The following is a 22111-nucleotide window of genomic DNA, read 5'->3' on the forward strand; positions in this document are numbered from 1 at the left end:
GAGAAAAACGGTATAACAAGTTGTTTATGTTTTTATCTCTGAATAATGGACAGAGCCAGATTTAAATCCCTAGTGTTATATTGTTAAAGGCTCACTGTGTGGATTACACTGTTGTCAATACAAAACATGCCCCTCATGACCAGCTCAACACAGAACAATGAAAGAAAAGATTTGGATGTAGGGCAGGGCGAAAAGGCCTAAAATCTATATCACGATATAACAAAGAAATATCACGATAACGATATATTTGACGATATAATTGGCAACGGATAAAATACCAGCCTTACGCCTATTGGGAAGATTAATTCACGGATATTTAATTTTAGTTTTTTTTAATGGCAAATGGCAAAAGCAGTACAAAGTAACTCTTGCCCCTAGAGGCCATAAGCACAACTGCAGGTGTCGTAGCATGTTGCTATTTTTTTTACTCATTAATTGTCCGTGAGAGTAAATACTACGCTGACAGAAAAGTACATCCAATTACACAATGGAGATCATTTTTTTCACTCAAACTTGGCTGTAAATACTGTTTAAGTGGCGCTAACCCACAGTTAGCTTTGCCCGATAGCCTGTTAGCTTCTTCTTCGTGATTCCATTAGTGTGTGTTGGTGACTCCGGTCCGGTGGCAGTCAAGTTGTGATTGTGGTTTTCTGGCCAGAGACACCAGGGGGAAAGACCCCCCAATCATCCCATTAACACTAGTATAACCCCCAGAGGGACAACGGAAAGGATTTATTAAGGTAAACAAGTTACTTAGTGCTGCTTTAAGCACCTGTCCTGTGCTCTACAGTCAGTGTTTATGCTGCTCCGATGGATCTGAGCGTAACATAAATTCTATAAAAAATTACAACTATATAAAAAACTAGAAATGCAATGGCTGCGCCATTGCGATTGACTGCGGAATTGCGGGAAGCGAATGCAGAAATTGCATAAACTCTTCAAATTGCACAAATTGCTTAATTTGCATAATCGAATTTGCATGAACTGTATAAACTGCATAAAGTGGTAAAATGCACGAATAGGTTAATTTGCATAAATTATGTAAATTGCATAAACTCTTTAAAATTAATAAATCCTAAATGGCATAAACTCTTAAGTTGCATAAACGCTTTAAAATGCATTAACTGGTTAAATCCCATAAAGTGGTTACTTTGCATAAATTATTAATATTGCATAAACTTTTATATTCCATAAACTGGTCAAACTGTTGAAATGGCCTCAGTGCTTGATTGGCAGAAGCTGCACAAATGGCTGAAAGTCCTGGACTCTCCCCATTGGCTGGATTCCCCCATACACACTAATGCAAAAATTTCAAACTCCCGTATAAAAAAACTGAAAAACTGCAGAAGGACAATTTTTTCTCAAAACCCACAAGTTGCATAAGCTGAACATGCACAAAGTGCAGAAATTGCAGAAAATGCAGAAAAAAGTGCAGAAAAGCATGGATTTGAGGCAGCCCCATTATAAGTCAATGGGAAAAATCTCCGACATTTTGGCCGATTGCGGAAAAAACGTAAGTTGCAGAAGCCCCAAAAGTAATAGCACCTTCTCCTCAACATGCGGAACATTTTGATGCATAACTTGCATAAATTGCACAAAGCATAAAGGTGCTGAAAGCTCTAGAAAATCGGGAAAAAGATGGAAGAGGAATAATAATAAAGAACATGAAAACCAATAATTGACTGCGGAAGAATTCCGCAGTCAATCAATGATATCGCCATAACGATGTGCGATATGATATGGCCCACCCCATATGCAACTGTGCCTAAAATCATTACATTGGTCCAATATTGGAATTGAAGAAGATCCGGCAATTCTGCACAAAAAACTCCACCAACCGTCTTGTATTTGGACTTCTCGGGCGCCCGTTCACCTCGTGTGAAATGCAGGTGGTTAGCACATTGAGGAGGTTCAACACACAGCTCCTGGTTCAGAAACAGCTGCACAGGACTCGTGTGGAGCAGATGTTGCGTCTGAGGAGCTCACAGAGGCCTGGGCTGCTGTTGTGTCATTCAGCAGCTGCTCCTCAGACACTGTTGCTCCAGAGCTCAGTCACAGGCCTCATCCGCCACCTGTTATTGAAGTTTTAACGTACACACTTCTGTTCCGCTGACACTTATCTTAGCACAAGCGCAAAGACTGGAGCGTTTGCATTGCACAATTTAACTCGGTGAAGACGGGGAGTCCACATTTAATGATCAAGAGAAATCGGGACATATTTCCAGTTGATTTAATATGAAGAGAAGCTCCAGAGAAAGACATCAGAACGCGTGGCAGCGGAGAGAAGAAAAGTGAGCGTATAAGAGATTGTTTGTGGTTCAGATCCGTTTGAAAAGTTGCTGTTGTAAACTTTTAGTGATATAATTGTTTTGCTGCTATAGGCACAGTCTGCGTGAAGCTCATTGTGGATGTTGTTTTATACGCGCCGCTCTGAAAAGGCTGATGTGATTCTCTGTATTTACCTGCTCTGTTTATTGGCGGCTGTATTCACATTTTGGCGGGTAAAGTAGCCCGTGCTTCTCCAGTGTATCCACAGTTGGTGTTAAAATGTTTGACCGCGACTTCAAATGTGTATCGACTTGTTCACCCACAACAGCGCGAGACTGGAGCCACTGCGACTGCCTTAGACCAGCAGCACATTTGGTAAATATACTTTGCAAATATATGGCCAGTGGTCGCTCCACATTGACGACATGGGAAGCTGAACTTTCCCCCAAAATTTCCCTCCGATTGACTAGGGCCATATCCCGAAGACAAAACGCTTACATTTTCAGAAACTTTCTTTGTAGGCATGAAGCCATCTTAGTAAATGTGTGCGTCCACATGGGTCGACCTGTGGCTTGTGGACTGCAATGGAGCAAAGAGGAGCGGAGTCAAACCATCATAGATCCAGGAGGAAAACTCATTATAAGGTCAGTAGACCCCTCCTGGAACCGACACCTTAACGTGGTTGAGGGGTTTGAGAACCCGAATGATCCTAGGAGCTCTGTTGTTGGGGGCTTTGTGCCCCTGGTAGGGTCTCCCAGGGCAAACAGGTCGTAGGTGACAGGTCAAACAAAGAGCGGTTCAGAAGCCCCTTGTGAGAGACCAACAGGCCCGGATAATCATGAGGCCGTCCTTCTGTGGACCCACCACCTGAGGAGCCATAGGGGCTGGTGCAATGTGATTTGGGCAGCTTCAACAGCTGCCCCCACGACCCGGCAAGGCTTCAGACGGCGTGTATTTAGCTGGGGCCAGTGCTCCTGGGGCCAGTGCTCCTTAGCGGGGTTTATTTTCGCGGAAAAGTGCAGGGAAAGTCCAGTAATATGCGGAGTCGGACCCGCTCATGCCTGGCTCCTGTTGCTTATGACTCCTGAAACGCCTGAAAAAGATCATCGTTGCAGCGAGAGGAGGCTCACTGCAAATCGCCCTCCTTCTTAAATCTTTCTCCCTGTCTGTATCGGCTAAAATCATACACTATACACCCGGCTATAGCCTCATTTACTTCCCTCTGGGTTTATCTACTGTAGAGTTCAATTACTTGCATTTTTTTGCATTTTTCTAAACATTTACTTCAATATCTTTAGTCATTGAGCCTACAATGACTTTCACAAGCCCAAACAAGCAAATAGGACATTTAAATATAGTTGTGTGACGACTTTCAATTCATTTAACTTCGTTCTTGCGCATGAACCCAACTCGTCTTTTGAGGTTTATGTAACGCGCAGATCTGCTTACAAGATGCTCCCCTTTATTCTAATTTTACGCACAATAACCTCTTCAACCCGCAGCATCACGGTAAACCACACTTCACAAACACGTCTGAATCATGTTTTTTTTTGACTCTCTCCTCTGTTATTTTGCGTTGGGTGCGCTGCCTCCGGGGCGGGTAAACATCACGACCGACTCTCGCACTAATTAAGCTCAAAGTTGCGAAACCTCGAAACGAGTTTGAGAAGAGTTTGGCTAAATCTTAAGTTTCCGCCCGGAGCGTTACAACAAACATCAATACTGCATTTTTAATACCAGGAAATGGGCCATGCATAATTCGAGCTGCTCCCATGACGCCTGCTCGTTACTCGTGTAAGGGACATAATCCATACTGTCAAGGCCAAGCGCTGGATTGCCTGGTTTTCTCCCCACTTTATGAGCCAGTGCAGTTTTTTCTCTTGTAAAAGCATTTCTCAAAGATTGGATGTAATTGGGACGTGAGCGCATAATGGAGCAACAGAACATCTGCTCATTTCAAGAGACAGTTTAGTCATTCAGTGTTGAAATAAGACTGAAAATAGTAAATAATTTGCCAATGTGGAGTTTCATTTGAGGAGTTATGGCCCGATTTGGTTCTCCCCAACTTCAGGAAGGCGCAGTCCGATACGTTCTTTTTGCTTCTTCTTATTTGTCATGGTGCTTCTCATGTGTGTGGTGTGCAAATGTATTACAACAGTAAAGGTCAGCACACACTACACGACTGGATTCAGTGCGATTTTCGAACGTCTGGGGGTTCACACTTAACGACTGAGAATCGTAAGAGCGACACACGATTCTGACAAACAGCTGATGTTTTATAACACAGCGCGTCTGTCGTCTCTACGGCTCCAAAACTGACCCCAAATCCGCAAAGACAGGCCTGTGTTTGTGAGCGCGGGATAACGTGTGTGTCCCGATTGGTCAACGGTGTCAACAATGTCACAACACCGCAGCGCTAGCTTAATGCTACTACGAAGCTTCAACTGGGCTACAGTTCTGTCAAATGGAGATAAAAGTTGGCAACAGGAAGAAGCGGGACGTATTTCAGTGGATTTAATAAGAAAAGGAGACGGGCGTCAACCTCAGGATGGAGGAGACAGCGGAGGAGACGGAGGAGAAAGCGGGGAGGTTAGCCACCGTTAGCAGCGAGGTGAAGCTAAACAGTTCGTCTCCAAACACAGTAAGTGCCGCTAAACTCTGTTCGTGGTTGAAATGTAGCTGGAAAAGGTGGTTGTCGTGAACTTTTGCTGAGATAAAGTTGTGCTGTTTCGTGTGTGGGGCTGTGGCCATGAAATGAGTCGTTTGTGCCGCTGGTTTAACAGAGAAGTGAAAAAATGAGGCGCGGCGGTGTTTTTCTGTCTTTATATCACTCTGTCATTCACATTTGTGTCGGTAAAATCACCCACGTTTCTCCCGTGCGTCCAAAATCGGGCTTAAAAATCAAACATGTTTGATTTCCTACGACTGGAGTCTAGTCGCGTCTTTCTGCCGCCCACACTACACGATTCGAACATCAGTCCAGTCGTGACCCCCCCACACTACACGACCCCCCCACACTACACGACCCCCCCACACTACACGACCCGACTCTGTGTGACCGCCTTCGACTAGACGCGACTCGAGAAGACTCGGCACGACTGAGAATTGGAACGAAATCAGGCATTAAAGTTGTGTAGTGTGTGCTGACCTTTAAACATCCAAAACCTCAAATCACGGTATACATACGATTGTCGCTTGTGATTTGTGCGATGAAACTCGTGTGTTGTTTCCATACCTGGTCTGCTGTGGTCTGCTGGAAGGAGAACTCCAGTGTGGGCACAGCCAGGACGTCGGAGAAGAAGGCCGAGTCTCCGGGCATCTGCAGAGAGCTGACGTTTGGGCCTGGACAGTTCCCTCCGCGGATGCAGCTCAGCAGCTGTCTCTGGGAATGAGCAAAACATATGAAATTATATTATGATACATTGACAACTTAGATTTTGTTGAGATTTTTCGGTTAACTGTCAAACAAATTCAGTGAATATGTATAAAAATCTTATTGTCAGTCATCTTTCCATGGTCATGTCTGTGTAGGCTCTCAATCGTACAGGCGTTGTCCTTTTTCAATGAAGGTTCTTGAGTCATCTTTTATACTCTGTAGTTCAAGTGTCGAATGTTTCTCCTCTCATCCAAAAGGTTTGGGCTGGAGGCTGAAACCTTTTGGATGAGAGAACGCTTGACACTTACAGAAGACGACTCAAGAACCTTAATTGAAGACTTTCCATTGTCAGTTATTTTTACAAAACCCTTATGTTCTCAACTTTCTTTTGACCCAAAAGGATGAATGGATATGTAAAAGAACATTGGGCCTTATTCACGAAAGGTTATTGCTCACAAATTTGTTCTCAACTCCTTCATAGGAAGGGTTTGGCATTCACAAAACTTTTTCTCAGCTCAGTCAGGAGGACTCTCGCAAACAAGTCTCCAGTTCTGTTCATGATCTACTCCTGATGGAACCCAACATTCAAAGTCATACAGTATTTGTTCATATTAAATCTCATAATACAGTGGTCCCTCACTATAACGTGGTTCACCTTTCACGGCCTCGCTGTTTCGCAGATTCATTTTTAGTACAATTTTGCATGCTTTATTACAGCGTATGAACGCCACACGCGCATTGTGTTCTGCGTCCTGATTGGCTCGTCACAGAGTGAGGATCTTTGTCAGTGTCCCGTCAACACATCAGCGCACACACTACGCCGCAGACAGAGTCACGTTCTCTTTCTCTGCCCTTTTCCGTGAAAATCAACACCGCTAGCATGTGGCGCTCACATCAGCTAAACACTCACCTTCTGACGACTGAAACTGCTACGATAAAACTTTTTAAAGGAATAGGCCACCGTTTTTACATACTGAGATGTGTTCTTACCTTAGCTTTGACGAGTTCTTTAGGACCTGTCTGATCTAATAATATCTAATAATACCAGGAGTAATTCGAAATCCGTGCAGTAATCTTCACTTTACTGTGCGGATGCCAAATTACTCCTGGTATTATTACGCCTTACAATGTAGTTCCCCCTTTTATCCGCTTAGAAAATGCACATTGTTTAATTTTGTGTAATTATACTTTGTAGTGTAACACTTCACGTAACCATATTTAAATAGGGAAAACGTAGAAGAGCTTGGTAGCTTCTATCTTGACCTGTTTTGGAGCTATAGAGGAGAGAGGGAGAGGCTAAATGCTAACGTCGTCTGCGCTGTGTTTACGTGATTGAAGGCACGGGGGGAGATCAGACAGGTCCTAAAGAACTCGTCAAAGCTCAGGTAAGAACATATCTCAGTATGTAAAAAACGGTGGCCTATTCTTTTAAGAGAGAAGGAAATCGCTTTTGTTTTATCTATTGAGTCATTTTGTAATGAGAGGTGTCCAAACATGTGTGTGGGTCCTTGAGCGAGAGGCGAGTTATTTTGTTTTCTTTTGCGATTTTTTTGGATATTGGTGTTGGATTTGTGTCCTCCTCTGCCTGTTGCACTTTCCTTTTATGGTGAGAATGAGAATGAGAATGTGTCATAAAACCGGCACAGTTTTCTAACCGTGCCTTCTTAAGCATGGATTTTAAAAAGTTCTTTAAAAAGATGTTAATTGTTCTTCAGAGTGACTTTAATCATGCATTCGGAGCGTGTGGGCGGGAGGCTCTGAACGTTCTATCTGTATCTACTGTATCTTATTACTATTTTATTGTGCCGCCACTGAGGTGAACTCTAACAAAGATCAATAGTAAGAAAAGGAAGCTCGAGCATCGTTAACAGTTGTCTGACCTTTCACTGGATTCGTTTGGGGCTTTTCTGAAAAACAATATGGTTCAAGGCAAAATCTGTGCCACATTTACAAAGTGGTCGGCCTGGGTGGAGACCGGACTGTCGATCTTCTGACATTTCCATCTTGGCGTTGATTCTGCAGTAATGTTGCTCTTCGCCGTCTACATTTCAGAGTTGGGAGGTGCTTTGTGGCGTTCGTGACATTCTCAGGAAAGGGGCTCATGCGTGCGGAACAGGAGGTTATCATCTGACCGGCTGGAGTCTGTGTGCATGTGTTCTCCCGGAGTCACTGTGGCTTTAATTAGACTTTCCTTTTGGCCTCGCGACGGCCCGCTGCTTTCCAATCGCTCACACACTGTCGGCATCCTACGCGCTCACACGGCTGCAATCTGAATGTTGGGGGCCCTCACGTGAGTCAAACATAACGCGCGGAAAGTCGAGCATTCTGGGGTTTAAATTAGCATCCGTCCCAGTCGTTTCTATTCATCAAAATGTGCTTCCACCGACCCAAAAGTAGGTCGCGGGTCCTTTGCAAGTAATGGCTTTTGATAGATATCTTTGGAGGTTTTTTGATTGTAAGCCTCATTACTGAATACTTGAATCAACAGAACTCTGTGGTGAAATATAGTATGTGGTGGATACAATGATTTACTATAAGAAGGCAAACCTGTGACATGTTTTTATTGTAAATTCAAATTCATATTTTTGGGTCTTGGCTTAGGATTATAGGCTCCCACACTGCAAAAAGTGGATTCTAAGCAAGTAAAAAATGTCTTACTTTAAGAAATAAGTTCTTATCTTTTCCCTAAAAAGTAATAATGTTTTGCCGAGCAAAGTTTTCTTGAGAAAAAAAATCTTGTTTTAGGAAATAAAATCTAGCCATTTCTTGTTCAGATATATTTGCTAAAAACATGCTAGTTTTTCTTGTAACAAGAAAGAAAAACTTTTTGAATCTTCTTCAGTTTTAGACAAAGAATATTTTTTCCTATTTCAAGAAAAACTAAGATCACAACAACTTTTAATGTACGAACTGATTCTCACAGAGAGATAATACATTCCATTCTTTAAAGTGGGCGGCTCGGTGGCACAGCGGTTAGAGCCTCAGCTTCACAGCTCGAAGGTCCTGGGTTCGATTCCCACCAGGAGCATGTTCTCCCCGTGTCTGCGTACGCTTCCCCTACCACTAAAAACATGTACAATAGGTGAATCCTCCAGCAGGTGATTCTAACCATCTGGCTCCACATCCTGGAGACGGGTCCCCGGGCGCGGGCAATATTTTCCTTAAATATTAGTATTTATTAAGAACATTTTCCTCAAAAATGTTTGTAATTTAGAAAATTTTACTTAAATCAAGCAACATTTAAGTAAAATATCCACAATTTTTCACTAAATAAGAATGTTTTCCTTAAATTATTCAATTTTTTGAGGACATTTTGCCTAATTATAGCTATTTATTTGCTTAAAATGAGTGTTTCTTTCTTTCTTTTATGATGGGAAAAATATTCTTAGCAAGAAAAAAATGCTGACCCCATTGGCAGACTTTTTTCCTTAAAACAAGGCAAAATGTCTTATTTTAAGATTTTTTCCCTTGTTTTTAGTCAGTTTTGCAGTGCATTATAGGTTCCCAAAACAGTTTTTAAACATCTAACCTGATACCTGCCGCGCCCCCTGATAATGGGGCTAGGGTTACCATGGTTATGTGTTAGGAGCTGCAAATGTGATTTAAGCTGTGTTTGAAAAGTAAATGGCTGGTACAAATAATTTCCATTGCCCAAATTGGCCGAGAGTAGAAAATCTGGAGAGAATGTGCTGTTGTTTTTAAAAAGGGTCACCAACGACTGTACTGTCTTCGGAAACTGTCCTTCTTTCATGTAGATAAAACTGTGATGACACTTTTTTATCGGGCATTCATCGAAGCGACCCGAGCTTTCTGCCTGGTCCCCTGGTACGGGAGCTCTTCTGTTAGAAACAAAAATGCCCTGAATCAGCTGGTCAAGTGGTCCAGTAAAGTCATGGGCCTCAGACCAGTTTGGACTTTCAGCAAGGACGGCACGAAGCATCATAAAGACACTGAGCATCCTTTGCATTCAGAGTTTCGATGCTTCCGCCTGGGCGTCGGTTTTTGATGCCAATAAGCCACACAAACCGTTTTAAGAAAGGTTTTGTTCCCGCTGCCCTTTCCTTGATGAACAAGTCGGGATCAAATTGCCCCTGACACAACTTGTTATCTGTGTTACTGTCCAGTGGCTTTGATTTCAGTTGCATCTGTACCAAAGGCACATCCGGTTAGTATCTGGAGCACTTACAAGCTTTATATTTAAATATGTGTGATGTTTTATCTTTGTATACTGTGTTTTAAAGCAGTACTAAGTAACTCTTGCCCCTAGAGGCCATAAGCGCAACTGCAGGTGTCGTAGCAAGTTGTGATTTTTTGACTTATTAATTGTCGTGGAGAGTAAATACCACGCTGACAGAAAAGGCAAAGGGAGAGAGGGTTATTGTACATCCAATTACACAATGGAAATCATTTTTCGTCTTGATTCTTTTAGTGTGTATTGGTGCTCCGGTCCGGTGGCTTTCAAGTTGCAAACATGGTTTTCTGGCCAGAGCAGTGTTAATTTTGACAACATATTTTATTTTAGTTTTAGTCTTAGTCTTTTGACTAAAATGTAGTTTAATTTTAGTCAAGATTTAGTAAAAAAAAACTTTTAAATTTTAGTCTAGTTTTAGTCGACTAAAATTGCATGTCAATATAGTCGACTAAAATTAAGACTAATTTAGTCGACTTATATTCATAATATTCATTATAATCATATTTAATCTTGTTCCTCTGCTTCATGTTTCTGCTCCACATGAATAAAGCTCAGACCTGTTCATTTGGCAGAGAATTTACATGATCTGAGGCTTTTTCAGACGCTCAATACAAGTTTGGATGATTTTAGTCTCTCCTTTTCATTTTTATTTAGTCTTATTTTAGTCGACTAAAATATCTGGACATTTTAGTCATAGTTTTAGTCTCATGAGAAACTTTTAATTTAGTTTAAGTCCAATTTTAGTCGTCAAAAATATCACTTTGACTAAAATTAAGACTAAATATTTTAGTCGATGACATTAACACTGGTCAGAGACACCAGGGGGAGATGAAAGACCCTCCACTCATCCCATTAACACTTGTATTACCCCCACAGGGACGACGGAAAGGATTTATTAAGGTAAACGCGCTACTTAGTACTGCTTTAATGTTTTGACTAGTTCTCAGAATTGCAAGACGAATTTACCCACGGGTATAAATAAAGTAACCTAGCCTGACCTAATATAGAAAAATATATTAAATACACCATTCGAGCCTGGTCTGTGGTGAATCGCTCGAGACTGACTTTTGATGACTTCAGTGCTGTCGACTTGTCCCTTCATAATATTTCAGCGGTGAGAGACTTAATCATTATTTTACACCTGAGGCCACGTTACGGCGTGGAAGGGCATCCTGCAGCCCGACCCTCGCTGTGCAGCTGATGCGCTCAGATCTGGACGGCGTTGGGTCATAGATATCTTCTGTCGGAGTCAAAGTGCAGATGAGTGGGATGCGACGGCGTGACACCTGCCGCTCTCCTCACACATATTTTTAGAAACTAGAAGGTCTTGGCTTTCAAATGAGGCTTCACAGGCTGTAAGCTCTCCAGTCAATGCGCTTTGAGATTTGGATATACATAATTGCTCATCCTAACCCTAAGGTGGCAGGTTAAGATGAGGCACTCCAGGTGAATAGGGCAAAATCAATATAGTGATATATATTTGAAACTTTTGCTGTAGATTACTGATACACATGTGAGGAATATATGTATTGCAAGTTTTAAAAGTAACAGTATTTTGTGCATAGAAATGGACAACAGAGAGCCAGGCTTAAATTCATGGTTTTATTGTGTTGATATTAGTCACAAAGATTGTTTCAGAGGGGATTTTGGATCTCGTCTAGTTTTTGACTAAGCCATTTATTATTATTTTCCCCATCTTTCGTCTCGTCACTGCTGAAAACCCTGAGCCGCTGTGACAGGGCGTGCCGCCATTGTGGGTCAACCTGACCAGCATGTTTTTGGAGGTCGGGGTAAACCTGGCTGGCTGCCTTCCCCTTTGAAACCATGTTTGGATTATAGCGTCATCTAAGTCGCCTTTTGTCAAACACACGCGTATAGACGAGTGGAGAGCAGGCTGAAGCCAACAGACAAAACATCATGAAACAAACAGCACAAAGGGTCCGCTGTTTCATTATTCTGACATTAAAACTAAGATGTTAAGGGAGAAAAGAAGCTAAACATGGCAACCTTGACCGCTACGTGAAAAAAAGCTGTTTTCAATTGCTGTGTCTCACCTTAATTAAACAAAAACAGGCCACATGTCGCAGTGGTTCAACATGAAACATAAATGAAAGGCACACTGTAATAAGTGTATTTAGGCCTTGTTGAAGCAAGGTACAAATTTACATAAAGCCAAAGTACATTTCTCATGTTTTGACTACAAAGGAAATATGTGGTTTTAAACAACTTAAAAATGCTTGACTTTGGGTCACAGTCATTTATTACTTTGACCCAAAGTTCAAAATTAAGTTCTTCTCCTGCGTATGGTGTGACGCATTAAAATCTGCGCCAAGTGAGTGACGTATTATCTCCGCGCTCTCAGAAACGCTACTTGTGAATATCATCGGTTTCGGATTAATTTTGGTAAGTTTTTCCTTTAATATATCAAAATTCTACATCCTTTATGTTTTAGATCAAAATAGTCTTAAGTTACGCGTTAACTCAAGAATTCTGCCGTACAAAACGGCAATGCACTGAGTCTGAGAACTCCAACTCCCATAATGCACCGTCCGTGTTTCGCCCGCTCTTTCCTCTGTTTTCGAATCCTGGTTCCTCCCCCTTCTCTTCGCTCTGCAGTTGGAGAGACGCCATTACTGAAGTCGCCGAGCGGTCAGAACAACCCGATAACGTGCGTAAGTTTGTTAAATCGTGTAACTTTTATTTTGGACGACTTGCCAGTTATCGTTGCTTTGCGCTGTGAAAGTGTCTGTGGATAAATGGATGTCTCGCGACTGCGTTCGAAAATTTGTTTATTTTATGCATTTTACGTCGCTGTGTTAACGATGCTGGAGCTTTCCCCAGACGATAAACCAACCCGATTTAGGCTTGAAATGCAATATATTTCCAGTGAGTTACTTTTTCTCTACCCATGTCAGATAACTTTACCACAGAGGCCCGTTGGCTGTATTCCACAGAATAGTAACGTACTTATTGTTGACGACTTCGCGTTTAAAAAGTGTTCTCCGCTTAGCCACAGACATGGAATCACGTGAATCGTGCAGATGTATTAAAAAAATAATAATAATGCTTATATATTTTACAACATTTAATTTTTCTTTTATTCTATTGCACAGAATTTAATTCTGCACCTGCAAGTCTGATGGCATGACCCCAGATCTGATTTTTACAGTAATCAACCAAAGGCTGTTTGGAAAAAAAGTAGTGAACATATTTAAATTTATTTCTCTTACAGATGACGTGTAATTGATATTTATCCTGCAAAACAATTATACAGCCTATCTTGGAGGACGTTGGACAGGAATATCTGAGGTGAGTTATTTAATCTGCTACTTTAACTCTTGTTGAAATAAATTAAAAAGTGCATTGTTAGTACAATGGGTTCCACTTTTTTGTTTTCTTTTTCAAGTGGAGATTGAATTTGTGAAAGAAGATCACTGCTGCTGAAGCACTACAAACTTGTGCATGGAATGCTATTTGTCCATGGCGCAATAGGAGGACTCCCTAACTTCTGTGAGATCATTGAGATGGCAATTCACCAAAACATTGTATTTTTCATTGTCAAAAGGGTGGATGGATGGTATATTGAACATTTTTGATTGTTTGATCTAAAAAGGTGTCCACTTAAAGGAATAGGCCACCGTTTTTACATACTGAGATATGTTCTTACCTTAGCTTTGATGAGTTCTATAGGACCTGTCTGATCTTCCCCCGTGCCTTCAGTTACGTAAACACAGCGCAGACGGTGTTAGCATTTAGCCTCTCCCTCTCTCCTCTATAGCTCCAAAACAGGTCAAGATAGAAGCTACCAAGCTCCCCCACGTTTTCCCTATTTAAATATGGTTACGTGAAGTGTTCCACTACAAAGTATAATTACACAAAATTAAACAATGTGGATTTTCTAAGCGGATTAAAGGGGGAACTATATTGTAAGGAGTAATAATACCAGGAGTAGTATGAAATCCGCGCAGTAATCTTCATTTTACTGTGCAGATGCCAAATATATATATATACTGCTTATTACTTACTACGTACTTATGCGATATCTTTTTGCATTCATTCTTTCCAGATTTCCATGGTGATGGAGACTTCCAAACCTGCACGACTGAAAGTCATCTTTGGTGACAACAATATTGAGGAATTGACTCTTCTAAATGGAATTACAGAACACCTTTGGACTGACTGACATTCGTCTGCAATACATGGATAAAGACTTCGGTAATGATTTTTGCAATCTGAGTTCAACTAATGACCTGACAGATATGGGAACAATCAAGGTTATAAAACTGGAAATAACGCCACTTGTTATCGCAGTCGCCGATGGAGCTACACCAGGTACCTCACGACAAGAAGTGGTTGACCAGCAGCCTAGGATTGGGGACTTCAAGGACAGATGGCCAGCCCTTTTCAGTCAGCTAGAGGTAATGTACCTTATTCCACTCCGCCCACTTTTGTCTCTTTTTGCTTTGTCTCGGCACTTCCGTTGTACAGACACTTCCGGTCAAGCGTGAAGCCCATTCATTAAACGGAAAACGAGAGAAAATATTCTCCGCTCAAATCTGATGTTTAGTCGATTGATTTGTGTAAAATGGCCAATGTTCATTTGCACCAACATGTCAACTCTGCAACATTTCTCTGCATGGCCGAAAAACGTCTTTGTTTTCGTGTAGTGACTGATTTTATCTGGACTTCTCCAGCCCCATGTTAACTGATAGGAGAAAAGGGGCGGGCACAATTAATGGCGGCGCCCACGCGAACGTCCAGAATAAGGTGGATGACCGCCTAGTTTGGTAAATTTGTACGTTAACACTCCTTTTGCTTCAGGTGAATGAAGAGTTCCACAGGCTTGTGGCCCTCCCTCTCGAGTCAAAGTCTTTGGAAAAACTTGACCTCTACTCCAGTGGACTGTTGGCATTGGCAAGATCCAAGAAAGGAACTGCAGGGGCCAAAATCGCTCCTATCCTGCACACGTTTGACCAGGTAATTACCTGCATTATCCTGATTCCGTCCTGCTTTAAGCTGAGCGCAGACTAATTGACTTGTTTTGGTCCAATTTTGGTCAGATTTTTTTGCGGTTCTGAGTCTGCCTTAGTCTATCTTTCTCACCCAAATATGAGCCCACAAGATGAATGTAGCTTAGCCTTGCTGCTAAACCACCAAACAATCACAACATCACATTGCCAAACTGCAAATAAACCTAAAATTTTGCTTTTCATTACTTTTCCTAATTGTCACAATTTAATATGAATGCTACTTGGATATCAAATTTTAAATTGGCATTTAAATAGAATAGAATTTTGGCATTAGAGTGGCATTAAAGTGCGATTTCTAACTATTTCATGCTTTTCGAGATTTTTTTCTTTATTGCTTGAAAATAGTGCACAAAATGATGTGGAACAGCAGTTTTTCCTTTAATTGGACTTACCTGGTAAACTAATTCCTCACAGGAGTCTAGGATGGATATCACAGACCCAAGAGTCTTCAACACAATACCATCCACAAGTTTCACTGGGATTTTTTTTTTCTTAGCTTTGACACTTAAACAAAATTGCATGATGTGAGAAAAGGTTCCTCCTACTAACCATGAATGACCCCTTCTCCAAGGTTCATCTTATTGTTGAATTGCTGCTTGATATTAATTTTTAAATTTATGCTTCAGGCCGAAAACATCAATCTGAAGAGAGTGTCTCCTGAAGGCCCTTATCATTGCTCTTGGGGAGGATACTGGTGATCTTGTCAAGGAGTTTGTGGTAGGTAACATATTTTTCCTTACAGCCTGCCTCTTGTGATTTCATGTAACTGGAAAGTACGTTGAATTGCCTTGTGTATGAATTGTGCTCTATAAATTCTGTAAGTCTTGAGCCAAATCACATGAAAGAAAAACTGTCACAAAGGTCAAAGCCCTCTCTTTCAGCTCATATGAACTATGGTCTAATTATTTCCTCATAAAGGCGTCTAAAAGTGGAGACAATATTCAAAAACATATTTGTGATTTGGGCTGGTAGAAAGGACTTTAAGCCATGAAAAAATATATGGCGGTTTTGGGAATCAAATCACTAAGTGATGATCAGGTAAAACGTTTGGACATTTTCATTTTGGAAATTTCTTTCAAAAACTGTTTTGCTCCCATAGTTATATTGGCACCTGCCCTCCAACTGAATTAGAATCCTAAAACGTGAATGCAACTCATACCCTAATGTGTTGAATTATCCCTGACCTAATTACTGCGATTGCCTCTATAAACCTGTACAGCCCGTCAAAAGCCACGGTGGCGGTCCAGCTCCTCAAACCTCCTGCAACATTTCCAGAGCGTATATATTTTTCTTGTAATTTTTTATTCTACTCCAATTTGTAATATTTTTGTGCAAAAAGAGCTTAAAAATGAAATTGTCCGTGATGCGAGTTACTTCCTGTTTATCCATTGGACGCCAATTTCTTTGTTTATTGACCTTTATTAAACCAGGATAGTCCCACTGAGATTAAGAATCTCTTTTTCAGGGGAGTCCTGGCCCCAGAGGGGAACCTATTGTACATGTTTTTAGTGGTAGGGGAAACCGGAGTACCCGGAGGAAATCTACGCAAACACGGGGAGAACATGCAAACTCCACATAGAAAGGCCCCGTCCAGGTGGGAATCGAACCCGGGACCTTCTAGCTTCTAACCACTGCGCTACCGTGCCGCCCATAGCATAAAGCATAAATGTACCGACTTCTGCTTTATCCCATTTAAATTACGAGAAATTGAGAGCAATGACAAAATGTAACTTGTGTTTTTAATTTTTCAAGAACTCAGCGGTTAATCTAAAAATCCAATTGGTTGGATACCAATGCATGTCGTCAAGCTAACACTGTTTTTCTGCTCTCTATAGGACAGTCCGCAAGATGACCTTCAGGTCGATTTGGAGCAGGTGACCATGGCGGTGTTTTCCATTCGACCAGAAGGATGTTTCGAACTTCCTCCAGAGGACATTGGTATTGTTATCGAAGGCGTAACAGTCTTAAATGGACTCAGCTCTGTCGCATCTGCTTGTGCCCTACTGCTCAGTTTGATCTACATTCTCAATCTTGCTGACCCTAAAAGCATCAGTTACACTTTCGAGGTTTTCCAGAAAGTTTTTTTGGAGCTAGATTCTCAGAAAATGTCCCCAAAAGTGCACAAACTCTTTGGAAAAGTGCAGATTAATGGTCATCCTAAGCCTATGACAGCGTTGTAAGAAGTTTGAAAAAATAAGCACTTTATTAATATTCCAGAACATAACAGGATGGAAGTCTGTCTTTTTTTTTATCTCAATTTTTATTTCTGCTGCAGTACAATCTGAACCAAAGGAGTAAATGACTGGTTTTCTTTTTGTTTTTTGGTGGAGCTCTGCATATGCCCTGTAGAAATTTCTAAATGCATGCATGATCATCTTAAGCTTGTCTACATCATGTTTTAAAAGTTTTATAAAACTGGGTGTTTTAAGAAAACAAAAAAAGCAACAGAAGCACTTTGTAACCCCCTGTTTAGACAGGATTGTTTATTGCTGGCACAGGACAGTCTGAACTGAACTGCTACTCTGGCATGTGAATATAGTCATGGAGGCTGTACAATATTCAATTGCAATGTTCTGAAAACCAATGTGAGATCAATGTGACGTTACTACTACAAATAAATAATTTGCAGCTATGACCTTTATTTTACATCTTCACATCATTACTAAACTTACAAACAAGTTTATACTGTTTAAAGCTGTGGTTCTCAAACTCCACACCCAGTACAATCTTTTTTTCGGTGATGGGTCAATAATAAATCAGAATGCCTAAAAATGTCAAGGTATAGGTCAAAAATGGAAATGATCTCCTACCACCTGAAGAAGCCTGAGTACCACCAGTGGCACATGTACCACAGTTTGAGAAACACTGTTATGTATATTTTCAGTTGACTACAGTTATTTAGTAGCAAATAACGTACAAACTTAAATATTGTATTTTTGGTAGATGAATGTTGATTCAACGTAAACATTTGAATAGGATTGTGAGAATGTTTAGAGTGGGGGAGTTGCAAAATTTTAAGTTGAACTAAAGTACAGATGTGGACTAGAATGTACAATGTTTTTGTAAGAAAAAGGTCAAAAATACTAAGTTGTTTTTGTGTAAAATTTAGCTTTAGAATAAAGCTGACTTTTAAGTTTAATTTTCAGAAAATAATAATCAAATTTTATATATCTTTGTAAGTTGAAAGAAAGTAATATTTTAGAAAACATTGAATGAATATTTAACTTTAATCTGACTAAAAATATAAGTTTGGTTCAATATAAAATGAAAAGTTGAAAATACTTAATTTATTAGTTGTTACCAATTGAAACACTTTTTTAAGTTGGTTCAACGAAAAACTTTTTTCAGTGCAGTCAATCAGTGGACTGTGAGAGATTTTCTCAGGCACAAAAAGCTTTAAGCCTCTTCAACCTCTCTGTCTCTGGCCCCTTCTTGGTAAGAGCTCTTACGCCAAACCGGATGTGCGTCAGCGTCCGCCATGATAAGAAGCTTCCGAATTGGGCTGTCAGTTAGGAAGGAGTTAGGGAAAGGAGCCTCAATGCTAACTATCATAGCCACTATAGCATAGGGACCTCTGGTGCTAACTCACCGGTGATTAGGAGCTATGTGCCATCCCACAAGCCACTGCGCTAAAACCCCCCACCCCCCTTGTTGGCCCCGCCCTCGAGTGATTCATGCACAACCACTGTTGATTGACAGGCGCACATTTAATTTAAAAAAAATATGGAATGGAAGATTCTGCACAAGCCGAACTTTTACAAAAGTGATAAAAAATCCATGTTGTCGTCACCACAGAGCCGGATTAACTGAAGGCAGTTTGTGCTTTTGTGCATTTGCTTTCATTTAGTAGAAACTTAAGAAGCCGCATGGCTAATTTGTTACTGTAGCTTTATGAAACAGCTGTTGAGATCAAACAAGGCTAAAGGGAAATGTCCATCCATCCATCCATCCATTTTCTTCCACTTTTCCATTGCCGGGTCATGGGGGCAGCTGTTGGAGTTGCCCAAATCACATTGCACCAGCCCCTATGGCTCCTCCTGCAGGTGGTGGGTCCACAGAAGGACGGCTCACGGCTCACGATTAAACGGACCTGTTTGTCTCTCATAAGGGGCTTCTGAACCGCTCTTTGTCTGACCCGTCACCTATAGGACCTGTTTGCCCTGAGAGACCCTACCAGGGGCACGAAGCCCCCGACAACAGAGCCCCCAGGATCATTCGGGTGCTCAAACCCCTCCACAACGTTAAGGTGGCGGTTCCAGGAGGGCTAAAGGGAAATGTGATGGATCATTTGGATTTTTCCTTTTTTTCTCCTTAAATGTCTATATGTGGACCCTGTGTTGTTGCATATGCAATACAGTAGGTGGCGGCATGCGCTTTTGATTTCCTGCAGTCTGCCAATAACATTAAAGGAATAGGCCACCATTTTTACATACTGAGATATGTTCTTACCTTAGCTTTGACGAGCGCAGACGGCGTTAGCATTTAGCCTCTCCCTCTCTCCTCTATAGCTCCAAAACAGGTCAAGATAGAAGCTACCAAGCTCTTCCACGTTTTCCCTATTTAAATATGGTTCCACTACAAAGTATAATTACACAAAAATTAAACAATGTGGATTTTCTAAGTGGATAAAAGGGGGAACCATATTGTAAGGCGTAATAATACCAGGAGTAATTTGGCTTTCCGCACAGTAAAGTGAAGATTACTGCGCGGATTTCGAACTACTCCTGGTAGGAGAGAGGGAGAGGCTAAATGCTAACGCCGTCTGCGCTGTGTTTACGTGACTGAAGGCACGGGTGAAGATCAGACAGGTCCTAAAGAACTCGTCAAAGCTCAGGTAAGAACATATCTCAGTATGTAAAAACGGTGGCCTATTCCTCTAAAGAAGAAGAACAGCTGTGGGTGATGTCACTTCCCCTTCCCCTGGGTAAGGACAGTCGAATTGGGAAAATGCTGCTGAAGCAAAAGTTCACTAGATCTAACAGTTGACCCCATGAAAAGTTAAGGATCAGGAGCTAGGGTTAGGACATATGATGGTTTTGGACGCAGCCTCCGTCTCTTCCTCAGTAGCTTTTCTCGTTTTCTTTCTTTTATATTGTATTGAAATAGAATGAAGCACCGAACTTGGAACTGGACCCAGGACCTTCTTGCTGTTTGGCTGGAGTGCTTTACCATTACGCCATTTTCCAATTCACTAAGAGCCTAATCCGTATATTTAACCTCAGTCTGACTTGTCGCACAACACGCTCCACCGTTGTAACGAAATTCCATTCCAAACTGAAGCACTTATTAGCAAAAAGGACAAAACATTTACCTGCGCATTAATAATCATAAAGAGCCTTTGATTAGCCACTCGCAGTCAATTAGGAGCTAACAGGCTGAGAATAAACGCTCCATCAAGTGCCTACAATTTCAAAGTTGATTTCTTCCGTAATGCTCAGGCCGCGCACACGGGCCCTTATCATAATGTCATCCCGCAGCATTGCCGTCCACGTTGACACACACCATTTAGATCCATATTTGGAGAAACACTTTACTGGTTTGTTTGGCAAAGACAATGTCCCGGGAAATGATCCAGGACACACATCTGGCCGCGGACAAAGAGGGAATGTCAGGATGCAGTTTTTGAGTCTGTGTGCGATTTTGAGGGATCATTGAGCAGAACTGGTCCAGCAAACACGCAAACCAAACATGGCGGATCATATTTGCTTCATCGGGACAAAGGAAATCCATGCATTTTTAGCTTTACACTTAGCAAGAGATGGAGACAGGAGGATCGGTGACAGTTTGTTCTTTTGGTAAGACAAAAGGTTTGTTTATCTGCTTTACTAGATTCGATCACTTCCTGTGATCTTCCTGAGAAGCGTCACCTGGTGGTGGAGGTGACGTGTCGTAGGCAGCTTACTGTACATGGATTTTCCAGTCAATAGGGAAAGCTTTACACCCCCTACTGACTGGCACCTTCCCCAGAACGGCATCCCAGGTGTGGAATAAGGTACAGCAAGTCCAGTCACTCAGCTAAACAAACGTTCTTAAGGTCAGCACACACTACACGACTTTTATGCTCGACATTGCTCTAATTCTCAGTCGTGCCGAGTCTTCTCGAGTCGCGTCTAGTCGAAGGCGGTCACACAGAGTCGGGTCGTGTAGTGTGGGGGGGGCGTGTAGTGTGGGCGGTAGAAAGACGCGACTAGACTCCAGTCGTAGGAAATCAAACATGTTTGATTTTTAAGCCCGATTTTGGACGCACGGGAGAAACGTGTGTGATTTTACCGTCCCAAATGTGAATGACAGAGTGATATAAAGACAGAAAAACACCGCCGCGCCTCCTTTTTTTCACTTCTCTGTTAAACCAGTGGCACAAACAACTCATTTCACAGCCACAGCCCCACACACGAAACAGCACAACTTTATATCACCAAAGGTTCACGACAACCACCTTTTCCAGCTACATTTCAACCACAAACAGAGTTTAGCGGCTCTTACTGTGTTTGGAGACGAACTGTTCAGCTTCACCTCGCTGCTAACGGCGGCTAGCCTCCCCGCTTTCTCCTCCGTCTCCTCCATCACTGAGGCCCGTCTCCTTTTCTTATTAAATCCACTGAAATACGTCCCGCTTCTTCCTGTCACCAACTTTTATCTCCATTTGACAGAACTATAGCCCAGTTGAAGCTTCGTAGTAGCGTTAGCCTAGCGCTGCGGTGTTGTGACATTGTTGACACCGTTGACCAATCGGGACACACACGTTATCCCACGCTCACAAACACAGGCCTGTCTTTGTGGATTTGGTGTCAGTTTTTGAAGCCGTAGAGACGACAGACGCGCTGTGTTATAAAACATCAGCTGTTTGAGAATCAAATGTTCGCTCTTACGATTCTCAGTCGTTAAGTGTGAACCCCCAGACGTTCGAAAATCGCACTGAATCCAGTCGTGTAGTGTGTGCTGACCTTTACCAAAAGAACAAACAGTCATAGTTTAATCGAAGAAGACAATATGAACCTTTCACAAAGTCTCAGGAGGAGCTGTTTGGGAGTTCTCGCCACTGGAGAAGATTCAAAGATGCACAACTGACTCAAAAGACAACCAGACTCCAGGTATGTTTTTTTGGTGAGAGAATAACATTGTAACATGGTAAAAACTCTAAGAAGTTTGTTTACGGACACAGAGATAGTTTTATGTTGAACTGGAACAGAAAAGTAATAAGCCTTCATAGATCAAGACACCATTTTCTAACCAACAAACATATAA

The 22111-nt window shown here is 41.7% G+C and overlaps 1 protein-coding gene across 1 annotated transcript in view; it reads right to left on the reverse strand.

Moving 5' to 3' along the window:
- The window catches only part of naaladl2 (N-acetylated alpha-linked acidic dipeptidase like 2), a 590615-nt gene that overhangs the window by 87790 nt on the left and 480714 nt on the right, over window positions 1-22111 (reverse strand). The window contains exon 12 of the mRNA XM_079574900.1: window positions 5504-5650. Within this exon, the coding sequence (XP_079431026.1) occupies window positions 5504-5650 (147 nt within the window). The remainder of the gene's footprint in view (window positions 1-5503; window positions 5651-22111) is intronic.

The sequence above is a fragment of the Gobius niger genome (genome assembly GCF_951799975.1).
Source record: "Gobius niger genome assembly, chromosome: 17".
In the NCBI taxonomy this organism is placed as follows: domain Eukaryota; kingdom Metazoa; phylum Chordata; class Actinopteri; order Gobiiformes; family Gobiidae; genus Gobius; species Gobius niger.